The sequence below is a fragment of the Drosophila hydei genome, unplaced genomic scaffold (assembly GCF_003285905.1).
Source record: "Drosophila hydei strain 15085-1641.00,03,60 unplaced genomic scaffold, DhydRS2 tig00000060-arrow-pilon, whole genome shotgun sequence".
Taxonomy (NCBI): domain Eukaryota; kingdom Metazoa; phylum Arthropoda; class Insecta; order Diptera; family Drosophilidae; genus Drosophila; species Drosophila hydei.
Genome location: NW_022045656.1, coordinates 4,331,507 through 4,346,901, shown reverse-complemented (window position 1 = coordinate 4,346,901; position 15,395 = coordinate 4,331,507). Strand labels below are relative to the sequence as shown.

At 40.7% G+C, this 15,395-nt stretch overlaps 3 protein-coding genes across 4 annotated transcripts; 2 read left to right on the top strand and 1 right to left on the bottom strand.

The window, feature by feature from the left end:
- The first annotated feature begins 1,199 nt into the window (after nt 1–1,199).
- On the top strand, nt 1,200–2,797 carry LOC111594281. 2 transcript variants are annotated; one of them, XM_023307516.2, is made up of 5 exons: nt 1,213–1,462; nt 1,519–1,587; nt 1,701–2,099; nt 2,159–2,466; nt 2,532–2,797. In XM_023307516.2, the coding sequence occupies exons 1-5, from the start codon at nt 1,410–1,412 to the stop codon at nt 2,780–2,782; spliced, it is 1,080 nt and encodes a 359-aa protein (XP_023163284.2). In that variant the 5' UTR covers nt 1,213–1,409; the 3' UTR covers nt 2,783–2,797. The 2 variants fall into 2 exon arrangements, with proteins under 2 accessions (XP_023163294.2, XP_023163284.2); XM_023307526.2 differs by lacking the exon at nt 1,519–1,587 and having other exon boundaries at nt 1,200–1,462.
- A 47-nt stretch (nt 2,798–2,844) lies between these two features.
- Nucleotides 2,845–3,367, bottom strand: LOC111594290. Its single transcript, XM_023307534.2, has 3 exons — nt 3,159–3,367; nt 3,016–3,096; nt 2,845–2,953 (listed from the first exon to the last, which is right to left on the bottom strand). The coding sequence occupies exons 1-3, from the start codon at nt 3,247–3,249 to the stop codon at nt 2,925–2,927; spliced, it is 201 nt and encodes a 66-aa protein (XP_023163302.1). The 5' UTR covers nt 3,250–3,367; the 3' UTR covers nt 2,845–2,924.
- Nucleotides 3,368–13,011: 9,644 nt separating this feature from the next.
- On the top strand, nt 13,012–14,685 carry LOC111593373 (glycerol-3-phosphate dehydrogenase [NAD(+)], cytoplasmic). The gene is made up of 7 exons (XM_023306093.2): nt 13,012–13,299; nt 13,364–13,570; nt 13,639–13,827; nt 13,887–14,070; nt 14,130–14,283; nt 14,345–14,437; nt 14,498–14,685. Exons 1-7 carry the CDS (start codon nt 13,078–13,080, stop codon nt 14,526–14,528), a joined length of 1,080 nt encoding a protein of 359 aa, XP_023161861.1. The 5' UTR covers nt 13,012–13,077; the 3' UTR covers nt 14,529–14,685.
- The last annotated feature ends 710 nt before the right edge of the window (nt 14,686–15,395 follow it).

Genomic DNA, 15,395 nt, shown 5'->3' with positions numbered 1-15,395 from the left:
GCTCTATATACTAGCCATGCCAGAGTGGGTGAATAACCTTTGCCTATGACTCCTGCTCTGTATAAATTTTGTGCCACGTCGCGGTTGAGAGGCTAAATGGAAAATTGGTTGAACAACATTTGATTTACGTTTACGTTTACGTGTATATATAAGTCTATATATATATATATCTAATATGAGAAGACACGTCCTCCATAGTTGCATAAATGTTTATTCTTTTAAGTTCATCTCCCTTAAAGTCACCCATTTTGTGATCCGCTCGTATTTAAGGTATTTGCAATTTCAGTTAGTGGGTCACTATGCTGACAATGGGATTGGCCGTCGACCGCAAAATCAACAGCAGCAGAAGCCGCATCATCATCATCGTCAATATCACGAGAGCACATAAATCTCATGGCTACAGCAATCAGAAGCGGAATCAGAAGCAGTATCTGTAACAGAAACCAGTGCCAACTTGTCAGGCAGGCAGACCAAGGCAGTCGAGGGCAATAGATAGGATAGTGGAAATAGCGAATGGCGTCAAGGGCGCCATAAATGAGAATTTCCGACTCATTTCCGTTGTTTGTGTGTGGTTCATTTGTGGCACATAATGAGCAGTGTGGTGCGCGCAACTACATGGGAAGAGCCCAAAAAAAAGACAGCAAAACCGGAACGGCCCACCAAAGTAGGTTATGCCCATGTATTGATTTTCATTTAAAGCAACTTTTACCTAATGCCATTTGGCTTGACAAAATATATGGCAGCATTTGTGGTCCACCTGCAGGCGGGGAATCTGCAACTGCAACAGCCATACCCAACTTGGCCTTTCATCCAATGCAGCAATGCGTTGCAATGCCAACTGCCATTTGTCAGCATTAGCACAATTAAAGTCCGCCCGCAACTGTGTCAAGGGCATCATAAATGGCAAATCTCAGCTGTGCGTCGTGGTCCATATTGATTGCCAGGTTGGCACTCGCTCCGACACTCCTGCAGCACTCAAGCGCTGGACACAGCGTGTTAGCAGCCCGCAGAAGTACAATTCAATTAAATACAACTCGCTGATGGCAAAGAACATTTATTATCGCATATGCCCGCAGGCATAGCGTATACCAAGATATATGCGCTCGTAAATTTAGCTTTAGCTTCGAGATAGCGATAGCTAATACAACAGGCAGCCGAATAATATACGGCCCTGTCCTCTTACAGCATGTGTAAGATACCTGTTATCCTGTACAGAAATATAGTGGCATCTGCACTGATTATCTGAGCAAAGCAAACTAAGCGTGGAGCTCGTTTTATGAGGAGAACACAAATTGTAAAGCCAGCCAGACAACACAAAACTTTCCCATAATCAAACAAGTTCCGAAGAAAATTAAAATCATAAACACTCCAATATATTATACTTTGGTATACGATAGAAGACACTCACTATGTTTCGCGATGTCACTAAGAACTCAAAGCAACGACTAACCGATAATATAGTGTAAGTTTATTCGGCTACTATATCAAAACTAGTTTGAATTTGTTCTCATACTCAAGGTCGATATCGGTCGATGTCGGTTCGATCATTTCATGTTGCACTGCTTCTTCGCAAATGCTGATTGCGCGGTAAGTTCTGATGACGACAGTAGAACATATACCTAATCTGTACATGCTTTAAGAGAGAGAGCGGGCTATCAATAAGTTACATTTCGACCTTCGCTAATCTTCGTTACCCTTAGAAATCCAATTCTTTTGATGGACTATGTGCAATTCTTGGCTGCTCGAGAGATACAAAGACATTGGCGCGGATTTAAAACTCGGTGTTCATTGAAGAGAGAGTGGCAGGCAGCGAACATCATCCAGCGTTGGTGGCGTGGCTACTGGGAGCGCAAGACCTTATTCAAATTCGTTGAGAATAAAATCCAAAATTTGCTGCTATCTCGCTACAATAGAGCGGCAACGAAAATTCAAGCGCTCTTCCGCGGCTGGAAGATACGTCAGACGATGCACGACTCAAAGGGTCTGGTCAGAATGCAGAACTGTGCTGCCGAGGATCTCTTGAACTGTGTGGCCTTCAAGCTGCATTACATGATGCGAACTTATCAAATTCCAGGCGTATACTCACTACGCAATTCGCAGTAAGTAGGCTTAGAACTCATGTTTATAAATGGGACTAAGTCGAAGTCCGATTTTCCAGCTGTCTGTCGCGTGTAGAGAAGCTGCTGGCCAGCACTCAATATCGCTTCCATAACATCCGCGTCCACTCGGACATGGCCTATCGCAAGAACATGGTGGAAAGGCACCGAAAGGAATTTAAAGATGCTAGGTTCTACGCGAATGCGCCGTATAAGGGTCCCAATTTCAATTCCGCTTGTAAGCCTCATTGCAAAGAGTCCTTGTATAACACTAAGGACGTCGACGCACGAATGTTTAAAATCATTTCCGCTTACGAGAAATCACAAGCAGAGCCCAAAGCTAAAATTGTCTATCATAATCTGGCTGAAAGTAAGTCCTCTACTTATCACTCACTGCGGGTGCAGGTCCTCTTAACTAATAGCTTCACTTTACAGGGAAGCGTCGCCATCAAATAAATCAGATTCTTCAACGAAGTGAACGAGAGAAGAACAATTTCTGTGCCGATGTGATTGCAAGCATGCGCCGCTGGAGCATTTGGAATGGAAACAAAATCACTATTGACAAGGATATCTTTCGCAATCTCGACAAGCTCGAGAGTTTCCTTGACGAGGCCTTCGAAATATTGTATACTTATTCCACTTGCCATTGCAAAATGCCAGTACACGACATAGTTGTTTGTCATTAATATTTTTAAAATTTCGAATGCTAAAAATAAAATTCTGAAATTACCAAATTAGATGATCTGTTTATTTATTATGATTGATTTACACAATTCTTTGTTCCAAAATTCTGCACTGACTCGACATTTTGATATAAGCAATTCGGTCTTAACTAAATATGGCTCTGAAGCAATCAACTGAAATAGAATGTCATATGATAAGTTAGGGCCGCCCACACAGGCCTGTCTGTATTGCATACCAAATATATTGCCAAAGAAGCGCAGCAGAACAGTCAGGAAAGTAGGCCTATTCGGATCCTCCCATTTCTCGGTAAGACCATCTGTAACATGCCATTCTCAGTCATATAAACGTTGAAATATTACAAACATATTCCATTCTTACCCAGATTATCGCAGTCCAATCGTTCAGTGCCCAATCGAACTGTAGAAGGGCCCGTGTACTCGTTAAGGAATATTTCATCAGTTGGATCCATTGCAATGCGCTTTGAGCCAAAATTTAACGTTAAACTAAAATTTAAATAAATAAATTCTCTTCAATACTACTCTATATTCACTTATTGCCTTTAGACAAGTTACTGACATTTTACATTCTCGTTAAATATATATGTGAATATATACGCATCGAATACTATGTTACTTAAACTATGTACTCACATATTTTACATTTGCTTGGCTATAAATAAATGTTGCATAAATTAATAGCATTCAGCGCGCTCTGAAAATGCTTTTAATTAGGCACTAAAACTTGACATTCATATTACCGACGATCTGAGCGACGACATCAAAAGGCGCACAGCTGGAAGGAAAACTAATTGTAATATGCCGTCTGGGCTAACAACATCATCATCAGCAGCAGCAGCGGCATCATCATTATTATCATTATCATTATCATTTCTCTTAGTCTCAGCAGTATCCTCAAATATGCAATTACTGAGTGACGAAAAATGTGTCTTGGTCAGTGTCGCCAAGGGAAAGATATATTTACATGCGCTTAAATATATATAAGAGTACATTTATATCTCTGTTTATTTAGAGTCTGACTTCTTGTGACGTCTCATATACATGTACAGTCCAGACGGAATACGGCTACATCGTGATGAGGCCTTGGTGTAATTTTCACAAGCAATTCATTAGCTCAAACCCGAATCGTTGGCAACCTCTTTATCATTAGGTTAATTGCCTATACATACATACCCAAATACACACATACTTTAGGCAGATAGGGACTGGCCGCCGCTAAGCCTCATCCGTGGTCCGAGCTCAACCTCAGCGAGCATTGTAAGTTTTTTGCCAATTAATTTGTAACAAGATTTCATTTCATGTTTCAGACATATTTCGGGCTAACACTTAATTATGAGTGCTAAAATAAAATGTCACCAACAGAACTTGGCAATCAGTTAAGAACTTAAAGCCCCACAGAACTCGAGCATATTTTCTTTTTTTTTTTATTTTTTGCCCAGGTGCGAATCATGGACAAATTTAGAATTTACCTTGTAGCCAATAAATTAAAAACTTTTTTGGTCGCAGGTTAATGTGTATGCGGCTCAAATCATTTTCGCAGCGATTGTGTTAGTCCAACATTAATTAATTGAAAAGTTTCAAATTCACAAGTGCCGAGCCCATTGCTGGCATTGCAATTACACTTGCCGTGAACAAGCAACAACGACATATAATGGCCACCATTTGCTCGCACACGCACACACTCACAGAAACACACACGCATATACCGGAAGCCATTAACACAACAAACGTAGCCTAAAATCAAGTCGTCCCGCCGCCCTTCCGCCCATGCCGCCCCTCGTTATCGTTAGGTTAATTATATGTTTGCGGGTGCCAAGAGGTAATTACAACTCGGATTTCAGGCATTTCACATGTCGATGATGATGTCCAGGCTTGACTTTGGGGCAAGATATAAATAATTTGAATACAAGCATCGACCAAGCTAGGTCTGTCTGATGTGGTTATGCTTAGATATTCCTAATATTCCCTCCCATTGCCTGCACAACTTAAATAGGCTGTGAAACCCTTTTCGCATTTCGAGGCATTTAGAAAATATATTCGAAAACGGCTGGCGTTAAACTCTTTAAAACTATTCAAAAATTGTCTTTCGGGAAAAAGTAATTTGTGACGTGGCTGGATGCGAACTTTTCTCTTAACACATTTAATTAAAAAGCGTGAAGTGCACACTGAACAATCCATTAAAAACTGACCAAATGAGTTTCGATGCAACTTTTCATCTCATTTCTGTGGCGTTGCGCAATTTAGTGCTCGTCCTTTTTGTTTTTAGCAAATTGTTTGCAAATCAGCTTGAGATTTGCCCGAGGCTTCTGAAGCTTATTCCTCTTAGTTTTATTCACAAATTATTTTATTTCGGCTGCCCATGGCAAATGCGTGCAAATTGTGATTCGAACCGTTTTGGCAAAAAGTTTTTAATAAGCTTAATTCGCTCTCTTGCCCCTCATCAATAGCCGCATTCAAAGTTCCCAAATGACATTCGTGCGACATGTGCGAAGAACAACAGACAGTTAAAATGTATTTGCTTTTGAAGCGAATGTAAAAGCTGGATTCAAATGCAGCTTTAATCTGCGGTTGGCTTTCACCTTTTGGACGCAACCTTTTGACATTCGAATTGGATTTATGGCTCGGCCATGTCGATTAGTTGGCCATAAATCTTGTCATTTGCTTGCGGTCAGCATCTTGTGCTGGACCACATCGACGCCCGCTCCAAGTTCCAAGCGCATGTAGTTCTCGTCTTGCTTGACTAAACTGTGCTCGGGTCGCAGTATTTTTTCATGACCGCATTTGTTGTGTTTGGTTGACCCACAAGTATCTCTGGCTGACATCGGGTCTTAGCGCGTGTTCGGATTCTCTGCTTTTGGCATTTTATTTTCGCATTATTGTGCCATTAACAGCTTAACTCATTTTAAATGGAACGTCCGCTGAGCGAGATATAAATATGAGAATGTTGCCTTTGCTTGTGCTTTTGCCTTTGCTTTTTGCCGTTTAATTCGCAAAGTTTTTGCACTGGCTGAACTTTAACCTGCCGCAGATGTTAAAAATGATTTGCAAAATGTAAAAGTTTCACGTTATAAATTCCTGTCCAGCCAGAGAGCCAGAGCCCAAACACAGCCAAAGAAGTTGAAATTGCTCAAGTTTATTGTTGTGAAATATGCGAAAAGTTGAATAAATTTGCGAATCGCAATACAAATAAATTCTCATATACTACTCGCATTGTCGCCTTGCAGACTAGCTCTGCTGTCGCCCACTGTCGCTAACATAGTTTCTATAAATTGCAATATAAAGAAACTACAAATGGAGCCAAGTGAAAACTTGATAAATGGCCACTCCCGGCACACCAACTACGAGCTATATGCGACGACTTGCAACAGGCCTGCAAACAAGCTTAAATAAAATTCAAGTGAACATTAAATTAAATACCATGACAAGCCGGCTTGATAAAAGCTCATCTAAAAATAAATGAAAGGCGTCACTTTGATATTAAGACACTTGATACAAATAGCTGCCGAAAAATGAATGCCAAAAATGACGCCAAGGCTGAGCTCTAAAAAATGAGCTTGGATAACAACCGGAGCAAAAACAGCGCTTAAGTAGAAAATATTGTAGGCGTTATGAGAGCGTAGAGCGAGGTAATATATTAAAGCGAATATACTCATTTATTTGCAAGCTGGCATTGAGTATTTCCTAAATTGAATGTTTGCCCAGCTATAGAGAAAAAAAGACGCTACAAAAAAATATATCTTCATACGAAAATATGCACTTTTTAGATTATTTGCTTGTGCATTGCCATTTCACCGCAGGTGCTTTGTCATAAATCTTATCTCTGGCCATGCGAATGTGTGAACGCCCCCGCAGCCGTCAGATAAATTTAGTGCAAAAATATTTAAAAGTCTATTTGTTGTGTGCTCTGGCCCAAAACAGCCAAAAACAATGAAAGACTCGCATGAAAAACTGCACAAAACAAGAGTAAAAAGTGAAAGAGAAATGAAAATAGAAATAAACAAGTGCGTTCGTGTCGAGACGGCTCGACTAGGAGATACCCTGAATCCAGCGAGCAGTTGATATTCCAATCATTCTATGCCTGTGCCTGTGCAAGCACGAACTCTGCTTAATAAGCGGGACTTTACTACAAGAACTAGGATGTTTGCATCACTTATGGTATTCAAGCAGCGTTTGAACGATAACTAGGTAAAGAGTTATCGAAAAAATGATATACAGAAATCTATATTTAAAACTTGGAGTCTTTAGCTTTTGTTGTTTACGAGATGGCAGCGCTCACACGGACGGACGTCGGGAGGCTGTATGCGTCTAGGTCAACTCAACTCGTTGTACTGATCATTAATATATATAACATATGGTAACAGCCACGCCTCCTTATGCTTGTTTTAAAAAAACATTATACCTTGAATACATATATTCAATGAGTACAGGGTATAGAAATGAAAGAGAAATGAAAATAGAAATAACTAATAAGAGAGCTTTAGTCGGAGTGCCCGACTAGGAGATACCCCGAAACCAGTCCTATAAGCAGATTTTTATTCTTTTTTATAGTGTGCATCGAGTATTAAAAAATGAAAACAAATAAAAACAGATATTACGACACCAAAACGAGATCCAACATTGCCTACGCAAAGGATACCAACATCGCCACCATAATTTAAGAAAAAGCCATGAAAAAGCCCTAAGATCGAACCTTAAACTTGTCGGCAACGAGCGCCAAATCTCAACTTAAATAAGAACTGGCAATTCAAGCATAATTCAATCGAAGTTTTGATTTTTGGAATAGAAAAGAATATCATTTGAATGTGACGGACAGACCTCAATCGACTCGGCCTGTCATCCTAATCAGGAATATATATACCTTATGGGGTCTGCCACGCCTCCATCTGCCTGTTACATAAATCTGCACAAAACCATTATACTCCGATTTCCCATTTTCAATAGCATCAGGGTATATAAAACACACACAGAATACAGGCAGAACCGCTCGGTGAAAATATATGCACGTGTGCGGGCCAATGATTGACTGTGTGTGTGGCATAAAATGGCAGTGCGAACAGCCACCTAGCTGAGCGTCACAAAAAACCCAGCAAAATAGCAGCCGACAGACTGAAAAATGTTGAGACGGACATAGAGGTAGAGACAGAGACAGAGATAGATAACAAATGCAAACCTCAGAAACGGCGCTAACAATTTAACAACTCGCTTCATGTGTGCTAGGCTAATACACACATGCAGCTCTACACAAGCCCACACAGAGTTCGGCACAACAGGGCTCAGTGGACACTATTTCTATAGATATATAAAGTTGACAAGTGAAACTATTTTCAGCTTGAGTTCCTAAAATTCGAATCGAGTTCTTAAATGAAGAGTCAAAGGCAATCTCTTTAGAAGCGCTGGATTCAACAATTTGTTGCAACTCTTTGCCAGACCAAGTTAATTGAGTGGATCGCGCGACTTTGACAGCATTCTCTCTACATTGTGCTTTGAATGCAATGCAATTTCTGAGGTTTTTCCTTTTTTCTGGCATATACATATGCGTTGCTTTCAAGCACGCAAAAAAGTATGGGAAGGTCGGGCAGAAAAAAAAATATGCAAGGCACGTTTCAGAATTATGTGCCGCGACCAGGACATGGGCACACATGCCACACACAGAGGCCACACACACACACACTCAGAGCACAATAAATAAATAAAATATCCAACAAACACGCACACATAGTCACACGCTTACACACGTATAGCCATATGAGCTGAGCGCGTTTGCGGCGAAAGCATGAGAAAATCCAGTTGGCAAGATCTTTTATGCGTGCCACGCCCATTGCTGCTAATCGTCACTTAGCTCCGCCCTCGCCGTCAGCGTACGGAAATTGTGTAGCGATTAAATTGGCAATCAGCTCAAATGCAAAAGCTGCTTGAAATATGTCACAGTCTGTTGATTCGGCCATGGAAATTCAGCCAAAAGCTCAGCACATGCCAGGACGTCCTCCCGCCTCATAGCTGCCTCTCAGGCCATAAGAATTACTCAGTTGGGCGAGCACAGGCAATAATTACATGAAACTAGCCGAAAAAGTTTACATTTATGAGCAGCGCGGCTGTTACCCGCTAAATAGTAGCTGGGGCTTGCCGTGCCACACACTCAGACATAGGTATTTATGCCACCATCAGCGGCAAACAGCAGCCGAGTCGTGAAAAAATGCCGTTGGAAGCAAATAGCTGCGCTGACACAGTTTCTGCTGGCAGACCAGGTGCTCGAGGTGCTTTAAAGAGGCCCTCAGGTGTTGCGACAGCTGAGCAGCAAACACTTTAAATACTGGGAACAAAGTTTTAAGTCATGAGCCAAAGAGGAATCCCTTTGATATATAATATTCGAATCAAGTTTATTTAAATTCAGTCGCATTTTAGTTCAGCTGAGTTGGACAACTGCTAAACAACAAGAGCTCAGTTTCTGCTCATCCAATTAAAATATTCTCCTCCAAGATTAGCCTGAACGAAGAGTGCGAAGAGTGAATGGGAAAGCAGACGCCTTCGCACTTTGCCTTTGGATGACACCACAAGAGCGAGCTTTGATAGCATTTGACCCAGCTGCGAGTCCAGTCGAATCTCCAGGCATATTTTAATTACCATTTAGAGCAAAGCAAAAGGAAAAATATATATGTATATACATATATAAATATGTGTGTGTGTGTGTGTGTTGAAAAACAAGAAACATTAAAGCGAACTGCAGACGCGTCTCGTTTGCATGCAGATAGCTAAACAATTAGAAGGGAAAGGCAAAGCGCTAAAAATGTTGTCCGAGACGTTAAATATTTGAAGCTTTAAATGCAGTCCGTAAAATGTGTTTACTTAAAGTAACCTGAGTAGAGCTGAATTGCTGATGAGGCCCTGTTTTAATCAAGGGCCAATCGATGTGGCAGAAACAAAAGTTTGTTTTTCTTTTTTTACGCATTTGTTTATTCTTTGAACTTCTCCAATTAAAAGTAAATATTGTGAGTAGTTTATCTTGATTTTATTCATAGTCAGCCCAGCCACACGCCATGCCACGCCACGCCATGCCATGCCTGCCAAGGCATGCAGTTGGAGTTTGCATAGTTAGGAGCTGGCCCGATCCCTCTTGCATTCGCAGTTCTATTCCCAGCCCGCTTTGTTGTATCCGCATCTGTATCTGATTTCCACTTGGAGCTGGCGCAGTCTTAAACTTTTGTCAAACTTTGCTCGCCGCGTAATTTAATGCCATTTAAAGACGACGGGCCAAAGTTTGCAGCAGCTATCTAATGGCAACCGACTCGTAAATAGCAGAATACACAACGCGCTTTCTTTGCTTAGTTATTTTTGGGCAAAACGAGTGCCACAGCAGCGAGCTTTCAGCCGTTAAAGCAATGTTTGGCTTCCTCGATACGATTCGTATCTGCGCCATGCAACTTGTTGTGCTGACTTTATTTAGTAGTCTCAGCATCTCTTCAATGTGGAGCTCAAGTGCGTCATAAAATGTCTTTAGCCTTGTGGCGACTGTCGTGGCTGCCCGATTCCTTAGTTTTTCTTCATCTATTTCGAGCACTTTATTGTAGGTCTAGAATTATGATTTTAGTTTGGACTTTGCTTTTCTCGTTCCGCATAGGCAAAAACACACGTTCACGCATACAAAACACAGCCAGAATTTTATTTACGACTCGAGTTTGTACTGCAAAACATCATCTGCCGTCTCTTCTGAGCAACTTCGGCTAAGACAAAGGGCCAGCAATGGGTATGCGAAGGTGGCAAGTTGTATAAGTCCTAAATGTAATAAAATGCAAGCATTAGAGCACGCGAAGAATTGCAAGGGCAATGGAGCTCGATGTGGCTGGCAAAAATTACCAAAATAAAAACACAGAGCCAGAAATGCTAAAGTCGAGTTTGCTCGACTAGCAGATGCTTTGAGTTATATTACTTAAGCACAACTTAGACTTACTTAACATAGCGCATAACTAGAGAAAAACGCCTTTCTATGCAATTTTCATGCTGCTTAAAACTCTTAAAGCTGCTTGGAAACTTTATTTACGCTGCTACGAAATCAAACACCTTTTAGTAGTAAATAAGTTAGTTATGAAAGAGATGAGGGTCTTTTTACAGTTCTTACAGGGCATTTAAGTAGAACATTAAGTATCAGCATTACCCGTTGAGTCTGCTTGCCTAGCCGAAGGTAACTGCGGTTAATGCCAGTTGGAGCTGTCTCTGTGATGCTTAACTTTATGCGCCAGTCAAAAAATAATAACTCTGCGTTTTGTGAGCCAAACAGATGTGAAGATGCCACGTTGATGTGCTACTGGCGAAACGTCGTATAGTCAAACTCACTATACAGACAGTAGTCATATTATTCTGATTTCCTTAAAAATATAAATTCTACTACAATCTGTGGGGAAAAAATATTTGCGATTGCCTGACTTGTGATAGCCACAGTAAAAGTTAGTTTTTATGAAATCAATTTTTGTCAGGCTCGCACTGCAAGTTGATTAAAATCAAGGCTAAGCTTCATATCGGATTGGCAATTTATATTTAAGTTTTAAGGCTGTGTTTCTATGTTTTATATCCAAGCAGTAGGCAATGCAGATATTAATTTTCACTCTTTGACATTCACAAAGTTTTGATAAACTTTTTTATTTATGTTTTATATATTTTTTTTTTTAATTGAAATGAGTATATTGGTTTTTGCAAGGTATTGCTGTCATATCAAGCTTTTCGATGTTAGAGATTTCCAATTTATAATATGCTGAGTTTTTGTATAGTAAAGTGACTGATACACGCAGCAGCTTTACAATCTTTTCTCTTGACAAACTTTTTCATTAATAAATAAATATATCACAAAGTAATCCTTTTTAACTATACTAAGTAAACTAAGCCTTTAATTCAGCTTTCATAAATGATTCGCGTCAGCGTTACCGAAAGACCTCAGCAGCTTCCCACAATACGTATTGATATATAGTCGAAAATGTTTAAATAACATGATCTATTGTTTTTAACAAGCCAGATAATGTTAACAACGAACTGATTAAAATTATATCTTGCACAGTTTAAAAAAAAATCAATTTTGAAACTGGATCACCGTTGACATACTCTAAATATCTGATTTAAAAACATAGCTTCTTGAATAAATGAACTGTTTTTTAAGTCACAGTTATTTTGGGAATACATATCTCTCTCTGCTTTTAAATATTGTGTCATTCGGCTGCCACGCCCATCTGTGCAGCCTCTGCCGCCCACATAACCATTGTTTTGCCCGTTCGCTTGGCCAACTCATTAAAAATTCCATTTTCATTTAGCCCATCATCCATTTTGATTTCATAGTCGAGTGGCGATGGCAGGGAGCAGTGGGCGTGGGTGTGTAGGCTGTGTGTGTGGATGTGCCTGTGTGTGCGTATTCGTTACGTTCTGCAGTCGATGTCGCCGCAGTCGGTGCACAATTTCAAAGTGTTTACTTTCTTGCCACATTGATTTCGTTGCAGAAACTTTCACTTTGGCTTTCGGCCTTTTAAATTGTTGGCCTGTGTGCAATTAAGTATTTTATTTATTCTGCTGTCATCTTTTCTGCTCCGGCTGCTCATAAATTAGTGAACACTTGTGCAGTGAACCTTAAACGAGTGCGTAATTAAAAAAGAAAGGCGGGAATGTGTGTACATACGCGCGGCGGCTTCATATTTTACATGGCAAACATTATTGAATGGATATGCCATGAATTCGCATGCACAATAAAATTTGGCTCGAGCGGACGAAGCTGGGAGCCACAGTTAATTATTTGCCAGCCAGTTTGGCGAACGTGACGTATGCGTAATTTTTCGCCCATCACATATGCTTATCTGCCGCCCGAAGGGGCGGCCGTGTGCATACATACATATGAATACATGTATGTACGCTTGTACACATTCTCTGATGAATTATTTGACCAGAACTCAATCAATAAGCATGTAGAGTATGCCGTATGCATGCGTGGCATTTTGTGTGCGTCTCGCACATTGAACCGCATATCGTATACATAAATGAATATATGTAAATATAAATATGCATAAATATGTAATTTACATTATCCTACTTAAGGTCCGCTGGCCGCCCGTGAGAGAGCGTATGTAATTCATTTGCAAATTTAACGCAATGTTAAACAGCAAATTAACCTGCGGAGCTGCCAAAAGGGTTAAGGTCTAAAGAAGAGTCGGCATAGTCCAATCAATCAGAATACCCAATCAGGTATACAGAGCTATACTTGCAATTTTAATTCAGTAGTTGAACACATTAAACACTTATTTGGGAAAACCATGACAGATCGGCTAAACGTGTGCATTATAGGCTCTGGCAACTGGGCAACAACAATTGCCCGAAATGTGGGCAACAATGTGGCCAATTCGCAGAGCATGGAGCCAAAGGTGAATATGTACGTTTACGAAGAGGTCATCCAGGGTCGCAGACTGACAGAAATTATTAACACCACCCATGTCAATGTTAAGTACATGCCCGACTTCGTGTTGCCACCAAATATAGTAAGTAGCGATTCGACTCGGCGTTAACTACAAGCAGCTCAACGAGTGCGTGGCCAACAAACAGGTTGCCTTTGATGATGTGGTCACAACGGCGCGTGATGCAGACATTCTGATCTTTGCTATTCCGGCCTCATTTGTGAACAGCTGCTGCAAGACTCTGCTGGGCAAGGTGAAGCCCCTGGCGCACGCAGTCTCCCTTATCAAGGGCTTTGAGCGCAGTGATGACGGCCAAATACTTTTAATTTCCCATCTCATAATGCGGCAGTTAAAGGTGATTATAAAAGTGCTGCAAGAGAGGGCGAAACAGATCTGATTAATATTGCAATCATGTGTATTTAGATACCGTGTTCGGTGCTGGTGGGCTGCAACTTGGCCCATGAGGTCGCCCTCGGCAACTTCGCTGAGGGCACAATCGGCTGCCGGGATCAAAAATATATTCGTATATTGCAAGACTTATTCAAATCGAGCTCCTTCCGTGTGGTCGTCACAGATGACGCGGACTGTGTCGAAATCTGTTCGACTTTAAGGGTAAGCCTATGCCTATCTATCTGTATCTTATATCTAACTTTTTTCTTGAATTCACTTAGAACATCATTTCCTTTGGCGCTGGCTTAGCGGATGGCATGGAGTTGAATGAGAATACAAAGGGTGGTATTATCAGACGTGGATTTTTGGAGACTCTACAATTCGTTGATGTGTTCTATCCAGGCAGTCGATTGGCAACTTTCTTTGAATCGTGTGGCTTATCCGACTTGGTTACCAGCTGCTATGGTAGACCAGCTAAATATAGGTAATAACTTTTGAGATAAACTTTTCTTCTTTTTTTTCAGCCAATCGAAATCGAAAGTTGGCTGAGGCTTTCGTTAAGACTGGCCAGCCGTTAAGTGAACTGGAGACCCTGCTGGTTCCAATCCAAGAGCCGCTGGGTCCCGTTACCGCGGAGCTGGTGAACATTATGCTCAAAAAGAAGGGACTAGAGGAGAAGTTTGTAGATTACAGATTATATCGAAAGCCTCTCAACTGAAGCATCTAATGTTCTTTGCAGATTTCCATTGTTCACCACTATTTATCGCATCTGCGTAGGCTCTTATCCACTTAGCCGCTTGGTAGAAACTCTACGCTACGCTCGCGAGGATATGTGAGTATTCTTGATTAGAAAAGTGATGCAATTTGTACGGCTTTAATCTCTGCCCCTCAGCTATCACCCCAATCATATTTTCCAGCTTTAAGGGCTTAGTATTTCCAATAAAGAAAAAAACTCACGTATATTTTGTTAATGACAAGCATCAATAAACAGAAGCACAATTCATTTGATAGATGATTTCCATACCGCCATTGTATTCCGGGCCATATATTTTAGAGCAATTGCTGGCATACTCGCACTCTGCATTCAAAATAATGAACAATGCCAATGAACTGACAAATACGTATACGCAACGTATTCAATTCCTGGACTAAGAACTGAAAACTGAAAACTGAATGCAGAACTTGGTGCGAGTATTCAAACAAAAGCCATGTACATTTTATTGTTGTGCGTCTTTTCTTTGGGGGTTCAAGTATTCCTTGTGGAAAGTGCACTCCATTGAATGCACAGACGCTCGAAGCACTTGGCAGGCACAAGCACGGAGCACGACTACAACAGAACCACAACGGAAATCACTTCACTCATAAATGGGTAAAAAGGAAGCGAAGCCACAGTGCTATTGTTTTTCAACTATGTATCGAATAGTTTTGGTATTGTTGTTTAGGTTGCTTGCTGCTTCAATTGAAATTGTGGGAAATGGGAGCACAAGCTCTCTGCTTGTAATGTCTGCTCAGCAGGCCTGCTTACCTCAGGCTATTCACAGATCATACTAACTGACCCACATACTCAGTTAACATACGTTGCGCTTTTTCCATCTCTGCCTCAGCCTCAATTCCGAATTTCAATTTCGAATTTACTAGTTCTTAATTGATATTATAATACCCTGACAATAAACATGAATATAATATGAGAGTGTAGCAGAAACTTTGACCACTCAGTGAAAAGTCAATTGTTATTTATTTTAGTAAAATAATTTATTTATGCAATTCATTTAGGTTTCACCTACACTTTT

Coding starts and splice junctions, on each gene's coding strand:
- LOC111594281 (XM_023307516.2), top strand. CDS start 1,410: ATGTTTCGCGATGTCACTAAGAACTCAAAGCAACGACTAACCGATAAT. Junction 1,463..1,518: donor CGACTAACCGATAATATAGT/GTAAGTTTATTC, acceptor CTCATACTCAAG/GTCGATATCGGTCGATGTCG. Junction 1,588..1,700: donor TCGCAAATGCTGATTGCGCG/GTAAGTTCTGAT, acceptor CGTTACCCTTAG/AAATCCAATTCTTTTGATGG.
- LOC111593373 (XM_023306093.2), top strand. CDS start 13,078: ATGACAGATCGGCTAAACGTGTGCATTATAGGCTCTGGCAACTGGGCA. Junction 13,571..13,638: donor TCATAATGCGGCAGTTAAAG/GTGATTATAAAA, acceptor ATGTGTATTTAG/ATACCGTGTTCGGTGCTGGT. Junction 13,828..13,886: donor AAATCTGTTCGACTTTAAGG/GTAAGCCTATGC, acceptor GAATTCACTTAG/AACATCATTTCCTTTGGCGC.
- LOC111594290 (XM_023307534.2), bottom strand. CDS start 3,249: ATGGATCCAACTGATGAAATATTCCTTAACGAGTACACGGGCCCTTCT. Junction 3,097..3,158: donor ATTGGACTGCGATAATCTGG/GTAAGAATGGAA, acceptor GGCATGTTACAG/ATGGTCTTACCGAGAAATGG. Junction 2,954..3,015: donor CTTCTTTGGCAATATATTTG/GTATGCAATACA, acceptor ATTCTATTTCAG/TTGATTGCTTCAGAGCCATA.